This window comes from Photinus pyralis, unplaced genomic scaffold (genome assembly GCF_008802855.1).
Source record: "Photinus pyralis isolate 1611_PpyrPB1 unplaced genomic scaffold, Ppyr1.3 Ppyr1.4_LG1, whole genome shotgun sequence".
In the NCBI taxonomy this organism is placed as follows: domain Eukaryota; kingdom Metazoa; phylum Arthropoda; class Insecta; order Coleoptera; family Lampyridae; genus Photinus; species Photinus pyralis.
In genome coordinates, this window is record NW_022170249.1 from 4,421,526 (window position 1) to 4,436,979 (window position 15,454).

The 15,454-nt window shown below is 38.2% G+C and overlaps 4 protein-coding genes and 1 long non-coding RNA gene across 7 annotated transcripts; 3 read left to right on the top strand and 2 right to left on the bottom strand.

Annotated features, from left to right (window-relative positions):
* Positions 1-664: 664 nt before the first annotated feature.
* On the bottom strand, positions 665-1,602 carry LOC116166360 (putative nuclease HARBI1). The gene is made up of 3 exons (XM_031481337.1): positions 1,579-1,602; positions 1,361-1,530; positions 665-1,314 (listed from the first exon to the last, which is right to left on the bottom strand). The coding sequence occupies exons 1-3, from the start codon at positions 1,590-1,592 to the stop codon at positions 665-667; spliced, it is 834 nt and encodes a 277-aa protein (XP_031337197.1). The 5' UTR covers positions 1,593-1,602.
* A 572-nt stretch (positions 1,603-2,174) lies between these two features.
* Positions 2,175-4,573, top strand: LOC116158931. Its single transcript, XM_031471803.1, has 2 exons — positions 2,175-3,072; positions 3,391-4,573. Exons 1-2 carry the CDS (start codon positions 2,771-2,773, stop codon positions 4,550-4,552), a joined length of 1,464 nt encoding a protein of 487 aa, XP_031327663.1. The 5' UTR covers positions 2,175-2,770; the 3' UTR covers positions 4,553-4,573.
* On the top strand, positions 4,570-8,108 carry LOC116158930. Its single transcript, XM_031471802.1, has 2 exons — positions 4,570-7,772; positions 7,848-8,108. The coding sequence occupies exons 1-2, from the start codon at positions 4,967-4,969 to the stop codon at positions 7,922-7,924; spliced, it is 2,883 nt and encodes a 960-aa protein (XP_031327662.1). The 5' UTR covers positions 4,570-4,966; the 3' UTR covers positions 7,925-8,108.
* Positions 8,109-8,883: 775 nt separating this feature from the next.
* Positions 8,884-10,621, top strand: LOC116158932. Of its 2 annotated transcripts, XR_004142860.1 has the most exons (4): positions 9,008-9,149; positions 9,259-9,350; positions 10,062-10,197; positions 10,240-10,621. XR_004142860.1 is itself a non-coding variant. In XM_031471804.1 (3 exons), the coding sequence occupies exons 1-3, from the start codon at positions 8,909-8,911 to the stop codon at positions 10,348-10,350; spliced, it is 444 nt and encodes a 147-aa protein (XP_031327664.1). In that variant the 5' UTR covers positions 8,884-8,908; the 3' UTR covers positions 10,351-10,621. The 2 variants fall into 2 exon arrangements, 1 of the variants encoding a protein (XP_031327664.1); XM_031471804.1 differs by lacking the exon at positions 10,062-10,197 and having other exon boundaries at positions 8,884-9,149.
* A 1,870-nt stretch (positions 10,622-12,491) lies between these two features.
* On the bottom strand, positions 12,492-13,709 carry LOC116158783. Of its 2 annotated transcripts, XR_004142814.1 has the most exons (4): positions 13,470-13,584; positions 13,213-13,414; positions 12,740-13,162; positions 12,492-12,693 (listed from the first exon to the last, which is right to left on the bottom strand). It is a non-coding gene; the product is annotated as an uncharacterized LOC116158783 (long non-coding RNA). The 2 variants fall into 2 exon arrangements; XR_004142813.1 differs by lacking the exon at positions 12,492-12,693 and having other exon boundaries at positions 12,716-13,162; positions 13,470-13,709.
* Positions 13,710-15,454: the final 1,745 nt, after the last annotated feature.

Genomic DNA, 15,454 nt, shown 5'->3' on the forward strand with positions numbered 1-15,454 from the left:
CTGATGAAACGGCATCGACAGATAAAATGAACTGGTCACGACAAAACACATTGTTATTTAATTTATCAGATCAAAAACAGAATAGATGACTTTGATAGTACATTAAAAAAGATAGTGTGGGAAAAAATTGCTACAGCACTATCAAAGGCGACCAAATTAACCATTACATCCAAAGCTTGTGAAGGCAAGGGGAAAAGTCTCAAACGCACATACAAAACCGTTGTGGATCATAATAACAGCACAGGACGCAACCGAAAAACATGGGAGTATTTCGAAATAATTCACGATATTTTATATAAACGTCCCGAAGTTAACCCTATTGCTACGGCTAGTAGCAGTGCAGGCATAAAAACAAGCAACGGATCTCCTTCTACATCTTCACGATGTGGTACACCTACAAGCTCAGGACCCCCTTCACCAGCAGAAGTGAGTGATTTTGAAAAAACACGGAAACGAAAAGTGTCTATGATAGACCAACGACACAAGGAGAAACTTGCCAGACAAGACAAATTTTTGAATTTATTTGAACAATTAATCCAGAAATTGTAAGTTACGTTACTTAAGAATAGAATTTATTCATTTTGAACACTTATTAATAGAATATCGTTATTTTATCTTTTTATTATCTTATTATTTCTCGTTTATTACATAATAAAAACTATATTTAATTGTTAAGTATCATTGCCAATGAATTCATAATCTCCTGTCGTTTTGCTATTGCCAAGTTATTTCTAAATGCTATGTTGTGTATTTCAACATCATTCATTTCCCTTTCTTCTGCTATTTCTACAGTTATGTCTATCAATTGTCTAAATTCATCCTTGCATAGAATGCATAAGTTATGCAGGATTGTTGCTGCCATAATCAATAATACAATATATTCGAGCTTCACAGTTTCTATGTATTTCAGTCTTCTAAAGCGACCTTTAAGGAGAGCAAACGCGTTTTCAATTACAACTCTTGATTTACTTAACACAACATTAAAATGTTTTTGTTGCCTAGATAACCGACCGGTATCTTTAAAGGGAACCATTAAAACAGTTTGTAAAGGGTACGCTTTGTCCCCAAGTAAGTAAAACTCTCCTACATAGGCAGCACCTGTACTTATATTATTACACAAATCTGATCGCTTGAATAATGCTGCATCGTGTACAGATCCGGGATAGCCGGTGTAGACATCAGTAAATAACATATCTGCATTGCACACAGCTTGCAACAACACAGAATGATAGCCCTTTCGGTTTATGTATGACGTGTGATGGTCCTTTGGCGCATTAATCCTAATGTGGCTACCGTCAATGGCTCCAATTACTCCTAGAAGAATGGATTTAAATACCTAATGTACGGGATTTCTACTAACCTCTCATTCCAAAATGTTGCTGAAAACTGTTACATGTAACTTGCAAAGAATTGGGCGATGGCCATGCAATCAGTCGATGTTGCAAACTTAATTGTACAAGCATATTACAAATCTTGTAAAGTACCATCCAACAAGTGGAGTTACTTATACCAAATCGATTGGCAACAGATCTGAAAGACGGTAGTTGTTAGAGAACAACCGGAACTTTAAAATCTTACCTGATGCTTTCCATGTTTGCCAAATACCACACCACAACCATGCACCCTTTTTCAATACTTATTTCGGGCCGGCCTGGACATACAACACGTTGTTGGTCATTCATAAACATACCGTGAAGTTTTTGTAGTAGCACTTCGAAAACGTTGACATCCATACGGAAATGGCGTTGAAATTGCCGGCTGTTCATCGATGGTACAATCACTTCAGCAAATGAATATATTTTTGGCTCATTGTTGTGATCATCATCATCTGAATCACTGTCAAAGAATAACAAATTGGCACCCTCGTGGAGGACTACAGACAAAAGAATTTTTTTGTTGTTGTCCATTATTGCTATACTTTAAAGTTGAGTGAAGGAATCCGTATGCTTCACTCAAGTTAAATGCAAACTTGTAAATAATAAAGAATGTCGAGATTGAGGTTATGTTAGTGCAGCTCGGTCCCATCCCACACCGTTCGTTTATTTTTAGCGATCCATTTGCTTCATGTATCACGTGATCTTTGTGCTGCTCGATCTGTTCTACTCCGTGAACGAAAAAACGAACGCACCTTATGCCTTGTACACATCTACGCTGCAACGTGTAATGCAATAGTACGAGAGCCCACGACCAAAACCATGTCTCATAGCAATACGGCAAAAACCCTATAAAATCGTTAGATTGTATGATTCTGAACCCGACTAGGTGTGTAGTAACGGTCGAAAGTGTAGCAACTGCGTGGGAGGCCATTTCTGCTGTGTCAAAAAAAAAGGCAGTCGGTATTATAGCAATACGTCTGATTGTGAAAATGTACATAGATTTTATAATTGTATTACGAAAAAGTTTGTTTTCAGACATTTTGCGCGTAGCATATAGCCTGAGCGCATTTTTGAAAATGTCAACAAATTTAGCCGACCTGTATCATAGCAATACGGATAAATTTTTTTTTAACTTTTCGTATTGCTGCCAGAATTACCAAAAACCTGTTTTCAGACACTTTAAGTGTAGCATATACTCCCAAAAACGAAAATAACGTTTCGGAGTCGCCTGCCCGACGCCTCAGCGCTTGTTACGCTCCTGCGGCGGGTACGGCTTTTCGCGTGTTACGGTCCTGCCCCTTTCTTACTATTATACAGCTCACTCGGCAGCTGATCCAAACGTTGGAACGACGCTCACTTAGTTGTCATGCGTTGTGCGGTTGTGGTGGTGTAAAATGTCGGACCTGAGTTGTGTGTTTTGTAAAGAAACAACGATTGAGAAAGGGAAAAAATTTACCGAAGAGACGCTGAAAAAGTGCAAAGAAGTGGCCGAATATCGGAGTAAAAAGCATAGAGTAAGCAGGAAATCGATTTACTCCGAAATCGAGTTGCCACGTGGTGTCGACACGGACATAGGATACCATTCGGCGTGCTACAAAAATTTCACGGCTGTGAGAATTCCGAAGGATTCAAATATTTCTCACGACAATGTCGTCAGTAATGTTTTTGATGACGGTGCATCGACATCCAGAGCGAGGTAAGAATGAAATATATATGCAATATATCTTTGAGGAGCGTTGGTGTAAAGTGCGTCGTGCACCACGTGGTCGCTGTATGGGTGAGCCTCGCACATTTGTGTGCGCGCATCGTACACAAGCCAACGCTTCGCTACTGTTGCAAAGCATTGAGAACACAAGAAACGCGAGAAACGATTGATTTTCTAATATTTTCAATACATTTTTTTAAATCGCCAAGAAATTGCTTCTTATTTTTTATTTTAAATTAAGGTGATTTTATTTTCACGATAATATTTATTTTGGAGCATATTTAATATTTCGAATTTGTCACATTACAGTGAAGAACCTGAAGGTGATCGAGGAGCGGACGAGAGTACGACAGCGGACGACAGTGCGTTAGCGGACGACAGTACGGTAGCTGTCGGCAATACGGTACCTGATGACAGTGCGGTAACCGATGTTGCTGACAATACGGCAACTGATGATTCGACTGCCGATGAAAATACACACAGCTGTATTATTTGCGGTAAATACAGGATATACGTGAAAAGACGCGCGGTATGTTTGATAAAAGCGACCAACACTTTCATCGAATTTATTAAGGCCGTGTCCACCGAGTACAACAACATCGAGATGCTGCGTAAAATCGAAACTCTCAAAGATGACAACTGCTTCTATCACAAACATTGCAAAACAAAGTTTGAATGGCACTGTAAGAACGATCTCGAGAAAAAAAAAGAAAAAACTTGGCACAAAAAACGACAATGTCATACTGACGCGTATGACAAAATTTGCATACTTATTCGCGAACGCGTAGTTGAGAACAATGAATGTCTCTTTTATAATTTCATCTCAGAAAAGTACATCGAGTTCCTGCACGAACAGTTTGACAACGTCTCCAACGTCGAAAAACCGGATTTTTTTTCGTCGCGTCATTTGGAAAAGAAGTTATTGGTAACGTTCAACGCTGAAATAAAAATCATTTTCTCGGACAACAAAAAGTATATCGCTCCATACGCTGGTCACATCGTCAGCAATCAAGAATTTTTCAAAAACATCGAAACGAGACAAGTGATATACAACATCGGACAGATAATCAGACGAGAGATAATTAACGTGGACAAGACAAAATTACCGGAGGATATAACGGTGCAGGATCTCATCCGAGGTGAATGCGATTCTGTGCCACCGTTGCTATCGTATCTCTTGCAGTGTATCATTTGCGGTGATAGTAAAGGCGTAAGTCAATCTCGTCATGAATTAAAGAAATCCTCGCGCGACTTAAAAATGTTTTCCCTCGGTCAGGACATTATTTATGCAGCTACGAACGGCACTATTAAAACCTCGAAACATGTCACTCTGGGAATGGCGTTAAAGAGTCTCTCGAGCAGCAGGAAAATTGTCGACCTTGTCAACAAATACGGTCACTGCTGTAGCTACAATGTCATCGAAGAGCTAGAGACTGAGCTGACATTCACATCAACGCAACAGAACAAATGATATCCCGAAGACATAATTCTCGCCGATAATTTGTGTACTGGAGTCGCGTTCGATCACTTCGATCGGTTCGTCGATACTCTCACTGGTAAAGACACTCTCCACGACACTGTCGGGATAATTTACCAAAATATACCTAGTGACGCAAATTTTACCGCTCCAACCGACGCTTCTGTACAAAGTGATGATACTGCAGCCGCGTCAACAGATGAAACGCCGCGAGGTCGAAAAAGAAGAAGATGTTTCGACGCTATCGTCAACGAAATCGTACCTTACACGAAAAAACCAAAAATCGATTCCTACTTCTCAACTCCCAGTATCGGTCAAATCTCAATCAAACCTGAAGTTTTTAAGACGTGGAGGAACCTTGATCTTGCTTGGCTTTTTTCACACAAACTGGACATTCCCGATACCCCTATGTGGACTGGGTTTAATAGCCTCATAACTGAAGACACCTCTGCTTTGCAGAAAGTATCGTATTTGACGCCTATCAATGCATCTCCTACAGATAATTCCGTAGTGCACCTCACTTTGAAAATGGCTCAACAAGTAGCTGAAGAATGCAGTTCGGAATACATGCAAGTGACGTACGATTTAGCTATTGCAAGAATTGCATTCGGAATTCAGTCCCAGGAAGCGCCGAAATTCGACAACGTTTTCATACATCTCGGCGGATTTCATATAATGATGTCATACTTCAAAGTTATCGGCTCTTTCATTGAGGATTGCGGTATTACCAATATTCTGGTGGACAGTGAAGTTTTGGCGAATGGTTCATTGAAGGGTTTCATTTCAGGTACAAATTTCAATCGATGCAAAAGACTACATCCCCTTGTATCGCTCGCGTTTCAAAAACTGCATTTCGATACCTTCGTCGACCGTGAAAAAATTGTCATCGAGAAATCAATTGAAGATTATTTGTTTCAATTACAAAAGCAACGTTCAACGACGCCTACAATAGAACACGAAGCAACTCTCGAATTGTTCGAGAAGTATGACAACTTTACCGAACAAACATTGCAAGGAAAGCATGGACTAACTGCTCAGTTTTACACCGTTTACATCCGATTAGTGTCCTATTATGACATGCTGAACAAGAGTATTAGAACCGGAGATCTGAAAATGTATGTTTACATTCTTGCAAAAATCACAAACTTTTTCTTCGCTTTCAATCACCAAAATTATTCTCGTTGGCTGGTATATTATGTCAGCAAGCTGTGCAGCATCGACGAAACCCATCCAGGACTGCGTTTCTCATTAGAACAAGGATCATTCGGAGTACGAAGAACGGAGAAATCTTTTTCCAGAATACCTGTTGACCTGACTTTGGAACAAACGATTAACGGCGAAGCAGCTCGGAGGCTAATCGGAATTATTCACATGACAAATTCGGTGGCTGCAAGGCAACGTTGGGCAATAAATCACAGTGCTCGAGCTCGAATAATATCACATGTGCTGAAAACCGCTGGAATCGCCAAGAATCAGGATATCTCCTCGGAACTGAAGAGTTCTCGCATTCGAAAGAGTCACCAGCAAGTTGAGAAATTCACAAGGACTTTACAACAATACATGAATCCTTTCGACAATTCGTTAGACGCTGATAAGTTGTACAACATCACAACTGGAGAAGCTGCTGCACAAAATACCACTGACTTTCTGCTCAACGTCGAATCTCGAGGAGAAACTTTGCGCGATAATTTCATAACCGAGGTAAAAGAGAGACATGCACGTTTTCAAGAACCAATAAAAAAGAATCCAGTCTTCACATTCAGCACGGTAAAGAAAAAGAAAAAAGTTGTACTCGGTGGCAAGGTTCAAGAATTGAGGCTACAAAGAGACTTATTTGGGCGGCTTTTAGCTTTGTCCTTGGAAAAAAAAATAAGTATCGAAAAAGTGTTGTGTTACCCGATAACCCCAATGCCGCTATCACTTTGTCACATGGACGGTACAATAAATAAAACCGACAAATCAGCATTGATGCGAGACCTTGAAAAAAAAATCGAGAGCACGGAGCCAGAGTTTACAGATGTTTTGATTATCGATGGGTTCTTTTTACTGCACACCTTAAAAGACATACCACGAACATTTGGAGATATCTCGAAAAAAATTTTGCACATTTTGTGCAAACATAATGTTGAGAGGATCGATCTGATATTCGACAGGTATTTCTGCCCGTCGATCAAGGACACGGAGCATGGATTGCGAGAAAACGTAAAATCGGCCGATTTTCGAATCTCAGGACCGCAACAAGTTCGACCTTCCGATTTCGCTAAAGAATTGAAAAACATCAAATTCAAAGATGCTCTGGTCAAATTTATTATCAACAATTGGTCAGAACAAGACATGGCGCACATAATCGCAAACAAAATCATCAACATCAATCACGACATGTGTTATGAATATTCGGTGAAAGGTGGTTTTGTTATCCAAACAATCAACGAAGATCTAACTTGCCAAGAACACGAAGAGGCAGATACGAAGATCGTTTACCATGTCTGCCAAATGAAACAACGGGGTCAAGTAACGATTCGATGTTCAGACACCGATATATTAATAATAATGCTCGGAAATATGGAATTTGTAGAAAGTGTCGTCCAAATTTCTATGGATGTTGGTGTTGGCAATTCCCGGCGTTACATTGATGTTTCACGTTTATACGAGACATTGGGATCCACTCTGGCAAAATCTTTACCTGCTTTCCATGCAATGACCGGCTGCGATTATAATCCCGCGTTATATCGCAAGGGTAAAAAAAGACCATTGACGATGTTGAAAAATTCGAAACGCTATCAAGAAGCTTTCGGTGATTTGGGCAGCTATACTTCTGATAGTGACAAGGTATTCCCCGTTTTGGAAGAATTCACGTGCAGATTGTACAACGAAAAAAAAATTAATAACGTCGATTTAGCTCGACTCAACATTTTTTCGAAGACATATAAAATTAAAAACGACGATGCTTCGACAACTCTGAATCTCCAGTTATCCAATTACGACGCCTGCAATCTGCCACCATGCAAAACGGAATTGGAGAAACATTTATTACGAACAAAATATATTGCACAAGTCTGGAGCAACGCTCATAAAAAAACGCCAACCGAACTGAACCCTGCAGATTGCGGATGGTATGAAGACGAGGGACGATTTCAGTTTTCGTGGTTCTCCGGCAACCAACTACCTGAGTTGAGCGACGTTATTTTGGACGACATATCATCATCCACAACAGGTACAGTTTACATGGCTTTTGCTGTTAATTTCATAAATAAGTTCGTGATTTTTACTAACGATGTTTATTTTACAGAAGATGACGTTGAAGATCTCCCGAGCGACGTCGAAAGTGATTTCGAAGACGACGATTCCGAATCCGACAGCGATTGAATACGAGAATATTTTATAACTTTGAATAAACCGTTTTTTTTTCAACTTCATCCCAGTTTCCTTTTGTGCGATTTATTTCAGTCCTTCAACTTCAATGTTACGGTTTCGGGTAAATTCTTTGTTAATTATCATCTAATAAATTCAGGGTCGCAACGTATTCATTGGTTTGTAACAGAGAATTCAAGATGCCTCAATACGATTTTTAAATGATATCTGAGTATCGAAAAGTTGTCTGATAGAGAAGGTGCTACACTTAATTTGTCTGATATAAATTTTTTGCACATGTGGACAACTTATTTTATCATGTCCAACAATTTTCAGACATATTGCTATGATACCGATCGGTAAAATTTGTTAACATTTTCAAAACGGTCTCAAAATTTAATGCGTTCACATTTCCGTCTGAAAATTGTTTTGTTCGCATCAAATATCCAAAATTTACTAATAAAAAAGATTTTCAGACGTATTGCTATGAGACATTTTTTTTGTATCATTTTTAATTTTTTTAAGTGATTTTACGGGTTTGCGCTACACCACTAACGTCTGAAAAATATGTTTCCGGTATCTCAGAACTATCATTCAACTACAGTCTGCAAATCAGACATATTGCTATGATGCAGTTCGGTAAAATTCTTTGACAATTTTGAAAATTCGGTCAGATCAAACGCTACGCGGAAAATGTCTGATATTGGTATTTTCGAGTTCAGGATAATCGTATCTATCGATTCGATGCGGTTTTGGCCGTATTGCTATGAGACAAAAATTTTGGTCGTGGGCTCTCGTACTACAACGTGTAATGCAACATGTAATGCAACCAATGTGGACAGATGTTGCACGTTGCAGCTCTTGTTGCAAAACGTGTTCGCTCGCGATCCGATCATTGTCGGTTTTTGGCGCGCCATCAAAGGAAATTTCAGTTGCAGTGTGGACGGCGTTTATCGTGCATGTGCATTCGTACAAACTATATATCCGCGCATTTGAAAGATGGACGATTGGGACGAGGAAAAAGTGCTTCTCCTTATTCAACTGTATCGGGAAAAAGAAAACATATGGAATCCCCGAAATGAAAATTATAAGAAAACGCATTTAAAGGTAGATACCTGGAATGAAATTGGAGACGCTCTCGCCAGTACGGGCGAAATTTGCAAAAAAAAGATGACAAGCGTTTTATCGTCGTACAGACGTGAGAAAGCGAAAGAAACAAATACACATGGTACTGGAAAAGGTAAATATGAATCTCTTTTTTCATTTACGTAAAAAAAACTATACTGATTTTTCATTTTTTAATAGTTGAATTTGTTAATAAAATTGTAGTTTTAAAGATACATTTTTAGGTTCAGCGGAAGTATACAAAAGCAGATGGTTTGCGTATGATGCTCTGGCCTTTCTGAATGAAAGAAACCAACCGCGAAAACGATCTAATACCGTAAGTACCTACTATTTATATTTTACGCATATAGATTTTGCCATGAAACTTTCCCTTCGTTAATAAAATAATCCCCTAGCTCATGTCGAATATGATCGAGGGCAAGTGATGTTCTTCTGGGCACGTTTTTAAGTGAAGTCATTGATCTGCCTTCATTATCGTTCCTCCATGTTCCAGGGGTAACATTTCCGTCTATTTCTTTATCTAAGGATCCCGGAGGAGTATAAATATTGCGTGCGTTCCTCCTTAAATAATTGTGGAGGTAAGCAATAGTCATTACTACTAGTTCGACCTTTTCTGGTTCCAAAACGATTGGTTTTCTTAAAATACGAAATACAGATGATGTTATACCGAATACGTTCTCAACTACCCTACGCGCCCTACTTAAGCGGTAATTGAAGATTCTTTTCAAAGTACCAGCCGCATGTTCTCCAGAAAAAGGCTTTAACAAATTTTCTGACAATGCAAATGCGGAATCGCCCAAAAAGAAGTATGGCAAAGCTTTTACTCGTCCAGGTAGTGGTGTGGGTTCTGGTAAAAATAAATCTCCTCTCTTCATTTTTTTACCCAATACGCTATCTTTAAACACTCCTCCATCTGATATCCTTCCCTGGCAACCCGTGTCAATAAATAAAAAATTGTAATCGGCATCGACTAGCGCGAACAACACGATGCTAAATGTTTGCTTATAATTGAAAAATTCGCTTCCAGAATTGAATGGGGCTTGAATTACCACATGTTTGCCGTCCATACTACCCAAACAATGCGGAAAATTCCACTGAGATTCATATTCTTCTGCTATTTTTATCCATTCATTAGGAGAATCGGGCAACTGAAATAAAAAAAGGTATGGTTAAGTTCTGTATCGTTAACACATTTTTAATTGCAGGTCATTGATGATGAAAAAAACGTAAACGAAACATCGGCGGAGGAAAAGGTCGATCAAGCAGAACCACGTTCTGCACCAATACCACCCAAGAAGAAACAACCCACCGACTAAAAACTGGACTTATTGAAGCAATCATACGGAATATTAAAAGCGGCCTCAGACAACGTTAATTCACTTTCTAATCAAATGAGTATTCAGAATGAAGAGGTTCGGTATTTTTGTGGATTCATTGGAAATAAAATGTCTAAATATTCAGACATAACTAGAGCTTCAGTTCAACATGCAATTCACAATATCATTTTTCAAGCTGACCGTGGGTTCTATGAGGCCACCTATACCGGAAACATGCACTACATGGGACCATCTACATCAACTACTTCATTTGCACAACATATACCAAATACATATTCGAATAACACGAATTCATTCTTTAATCAACTACAGTCAGGACAAATTCCCGGGCAGCATTCTTCCACACTTCCGACACCGACAGCTGAAGTCCCCACACCATCTCCATGTTCATCTTCAGTACATTCATACACTCAGATCTCTGAAGAAACATCACAATCTGAAGAACCTCAGTTTGAAGATTTACTCTAATGCATAACTCATAAATTCAAATAGATTTGTAATTTAACATGAAATACAGTTTTGGTACTTACTTTTATTTCATGTCTTAAACCTTGTGTTAACGCAGCACAGACTTCAGGAACAATTCGACTTATCGCTTGTTTCGATATTCTGAATAAATATTGCAGACTGGAGTAGGAGTCTCCACTTGCTAAGAAACGTAGGGTCACAGCTAACCTATCCTGCACAGATATCGCCTTTCTGAAACGCGTATCTTTCTTTGCTATTTGTGGGCCAATTAATTGAATCAAATATTCAAAGTCTGAACTAGACATGCGAATGAAATTTTTATATTGACCGCTTAACTCCTGGGATTTAAGATCTAACATCAAAGTAGCTCCACATCGTTTTTTATATATGTCTGTTCTCCACCATCTTCGCGATTTTTTATCAGTCACTAATTCTTGCATTATAATGAAAGCACCACATGCTAAGGTAAAATGTTGTAACGTCTCAAGAAGTTGAGCGTCCATGTTCACGCACGAGCATACACTGCAACAGTGCAACAGAGTGGAAACGATATTTACATGAGTTCGCGCCAAATTGTTGCACTACAAAACAAATTTCGTCCACATTGCATTACATGTTGCATTACACGTTGCAGCAGCGTAGATGTGTACACGGCTTTATAAGTACCGAAAGACTCGTTGCAAAAACATAAAATAAAATAAAGATACTTTTCGATATGTCGAATATTGAGTTGGAGAGTTGCAAATAAGTGTGGCAACGCAGCGGAGAACACACGAGAGAGCGTGTGGTTAGTTAGTGGTTATTGCAGGGATCCTCTGTAATGGCGCGTTGCGTTATATAGTAGAGAGTTGCTTGAGTGTGGTTCGATTTAATAAAGAGTTTGTTTTCTCGGTTATATCAACGCTTGTGTTGTTTGTTATATCCGTTCAGCCACTCCTACACGATTATAACAAGAAATATGCAACACTAAACTCTGATAAACAGGAAAACAAAGGACCCCCTAAGTATAACTGGTTTCGCCTGTTTAAAAATAGGCATTTTTTACCGCCCGAGGCCAAATATCCTTCAATAGTAATTAACCACTTTGCAGTGTATGCAACACACCTTACACCAATTTCAGGTTTTCCTATGTAGTTATACTTCTTTAAGGTGCTTATTCAACGCTATAGTATCTATTATGACTGATGATGATTACTTCACTCATTGGAAAAATAAAACTCAAAAATTATTAAACTATGTTCGTGATACCAACAAGAAGAAGTCAAGTGATGGATATCGATATTTTTATTCATGTCACAGAACGTATTCTTCTGGACTGGATCCTAATCTAATAAAAGTGAAGTCAAAAGGAAGTGGTACTAATAAAATAGGAGGTGCATGCCCTTCAAGGCTTATTGTAACAATTAGAAATGAAAGGGTTTTCACCATTTTTTATCCTGACGTTGGACACACTTGTGAAGTTGGTGGATTACTACTCGATGAAGAGGATAGAAATAAACTAGCTGGTAACAATATTTTTAAATTCTTATGTAGCAATATTTGATTAAATAACTTAAGGTCCAATCATATCTAAACATATCTATCTAGAAGGGAAAACATGCAAACGGCTGGATAAGACCATTCATGCTTTAATAAACCTTGTTAGGGACAAAATGTTTGAGCGGATTATTAAATTTTCAAAGTATAAAGTGACTAATAAAATAAAGCGAATTAGAGACGGCCATAATCGTGGAAGTTGCATTCCTTTGGAATTGTTAAAACAGTGTGATGATAAATGGTTAGTGGTGCCTTCACAAGAATCCATTCCAGTCATGACTATGTTTTAGAACACAATAGCGGTGAATGTAAATACTCCTGTGAACTTAAGTGTAGTACCTATATGTAAAATTTGTGTACATACGTTTAGATTTAGTTGTTTGGACAATGTTATAAACTTTAATATTTGTAAACATATTCACGCGGTTTGTATCCACTTTTATAGGCCACCAGATACAGGTTGTGAGAATGAAATTTTTGGTGATGTACAAGAGGGACATGTGTAACGTTTTCTATAAGCAGTTACAGGTTTTATAAATACTGCAAAAGTAATTTAATAGAGGTCAGCATATGAATATGAATGCAATTTTAAAATTTATCTTTTATCTAACATTCTTGACCAAGGGGTCAAGATAGAGACATTTTGAAATAGGGCGAGGCTGGTGGTCAGTTTTTGAGCTGAGTATTTGTTTTAAAATAAACTTTATACCACTGGTGAGTACAATCTCCGATCACTTTTTTATTAAGACCCATTAATCCATAGGCTGCTTCCCTATTTTCTCTTATTCTGAAAAAGAATAACGCATCACAATTGGATAATTAATGAGGTGATCATACTTCCACCTAACGAGCCCATCTGGTAGCGTCGCGTGGAGAAACCCCGGCTTGGACCACCTTTTTGCACTGCCGTATTTGCACCAGTTAAATAGCTCCGAAAACAAGGTCAGACTAAGTTTAATTACTGTTCCGTCGTGAAGCATGTCGGCGACAAGTCTATACCAGCATTAAGCATAGTGGGCAAGGCGATTACCCTTTAGATCTGAAACCAAAATACCTACTCGTTAGCCAGACTCGAGGTTACAAATTGTACTTACCGGTAGGAATCCATAGCTGCACCGCTGCAGGTGTAATCACCCGTTCGACTTTTAACTTAATCTATTTATAATAAATAAAACTTAATTAGCGTAGCACTTCATGCTTGTTTAATTTTTCACTTGCTAAATGATAAATACATTGTGACTACTTTAATGTTTATTAGCACTACCAATACAGCAATTGTTATATACCGGGTAGGTGCTGAGCGATTTGAGTGTTTGGTAATCAGTTTCATAAAGACAAAAGGGAACTGCGTAAGTACCTATTTACCGCATTTAACGTCACTGAGCATTTGTTAACTTACCTAAGATCGCTACCCCAATAAGGCCATATTCCGTTAGCCGTCCAATTTTAATTGTCGAGCGTCAGACTGCAAATCACTTGTGTGAGATCTGTATTTCAAACTATATCCTTGCGAGGTTGTTACCTTATTAGTTACTAACTATTCAAGCCGTGATGTCCCTCCTGTACCTAATTATAAAAAAAATGTCAAAGCCTGTGACTATTGCCTAACTTTAATATACGAACCGTTTAGTGTGACTGGTTAGTTTATTGCCCCAGCCGAGTACCCACGACCCCTGCCTCCTATATTCGAGCTGCCTCCTTTGGCAATTTGTGCCGTTGTTGCACGAGGCAACGTAGGTCACACATCAAGTGAAGATTTTAGATGCTATACAAAATGTTGCAGTTTCCTCAAAAGTTAGTGATAGTGAAATCCAACAAACTATATTCAAAATTAGAGATACTTTTAGGTTTAAATAAGAAGATTAGTTTAGAGACAATCAAAATCGCTTATTGGCAAATAGATAATTTAGATAAGGTCATTAATATTTTTAACAATCCAGCAAAAATAGAATATAATCAACAAGAACAGATCAATGTCCAAGAAAACATTGAACCTCAGATTATATTTTTTGGTTCTCAGAAACGAAAACGGAAAGCTGAAATTTGTTATGCTTTTGGTTCAGAAGAACAAATGATTAAAAGTGCTCTTATGGAAGAAGATGGCAGTGTTATTAACATTAATACAAGCTTTGATCACAAATATACCTCCAATGATGTTTAAATTTATTTTTCATGTGTGTTGTATTACTTATAGCTGGTATATAGGTAGCCTGTAGGCGAATTATTTTATGTAAGCAAGACATTTGTATGCTCACTGATCATCCCATAGTAACATATGTATATCCAGTGCCAAAGCAAAGGATCGATCAGTTAACGTTAAGGGCTCATACCACAATTCAATGTTGTCAGTAGTTAGGATTTTTCCTGCCTTTCCAGAGCTGCTTGTTGATATAAGGTCGCCCGCTGCTACCTGTTTTTAGTTTTAAATTAAATTTAAATTTGTGCTAATGGCAATGAATTGTAAACTGCTAAAGTTATTGTGATCAAATAATGTTTTTTCACTACTAGCGTCTGATGACATGATTATTAACCTTTTTTCCACTTGTAAAGTAGGCTTTCTCGGCATTTGTTCAAAGTGGTTAATAATTTTTTATTATTAACTAGTAGTCAATAATGGGAACTGTCACGCTGTCACTTTTAGAAAACACAACCCGAAATTTCGCTCAATGAACGTTTAGACAAGTTCTCTAAAACGAATAATTGCCACCATTCGCAATTTCCAGAGAAATTACATACCTAAAATTATCACATTTTGAAGAATTCGAACGAAATTACTCTTTGAAAAATCTCAATGACAGAACAAAATACGGCCTGTTTGACTTGTGCTTCCACGTACTTGACTGACATGTTAAATTAAGAAACAAACAATTCTGTCCAACCGTTAACTCTCTTATCAATATAATATGTTAATTTAGAGGATTTCAAGTGCTAGTAGTGAAAAAATAGTATATATACCACGGTAGAGAAGTCTATTATTGCCTTCGCACCTTACACCCCTCGGCGCAAGCGCCTCGAGATGTAATCTTGGTGCTCAGGCAATAATACTATACTTCTCTACCTTGATATAATAATGTACTAT

Coding starts and splice junctions, on each gene's coding strand:
- LOC116166360 (XM_031481337.1), bottom strand. Junction 1,315..1,360: donor GCAACATTTTGGAATGAGAG/GTTAGTAGAAAT, acceptor CCATTCTTCTAG/GAGTAATTGGAGCCATTGAC.
- LOC116158931 (XM_031471803.1), top strand. CDS start 2,771: ATGTCGGACCTGAGTTGTGTGTTTTGTAAAGAAACAACGATTGAGAAA. Junction 3,073..3,390: donor GCATCGACATCCAGAGCGAG/GTAAGAATGAAA, acceptor GTCACATTACAG/TGAAGAACCTGAAGGTGATC.
- LOC116158930 (XM_031471802.1), top strand. CDS start 4,967: ATGTGGACTGGGTTTAATAGCCTCATAACTGAAGACACCTCTGCTTTG. Junction 7,773..7,847: donor CATATCATCATCCACAACAG/GTACAGTTTACA, acceptor TTTATTTTACAG/AAGATGACGTTGAAGATCTC.
- LOC116158932 (XM_031471804.1), top strand. CDS start 8,909: ATGGACGATTGGGACGAGGAAAAAGTGCTTCTCCTTATTCAACTGTAT. Junction 9,150..9,258: donor TACACATGGTACTGGAAAAG/GTAAATATGAAT, acceptor ATACATTTTTAG/GTTCAGCGGAAGTATACAAA. Junction 9,351..10,239: donor CGCGAAAACGATCTAATACC/GTAAGTACCTAC, acceptor TTTTAATTGCAG/GTCATTGATGATGAAAAAAA.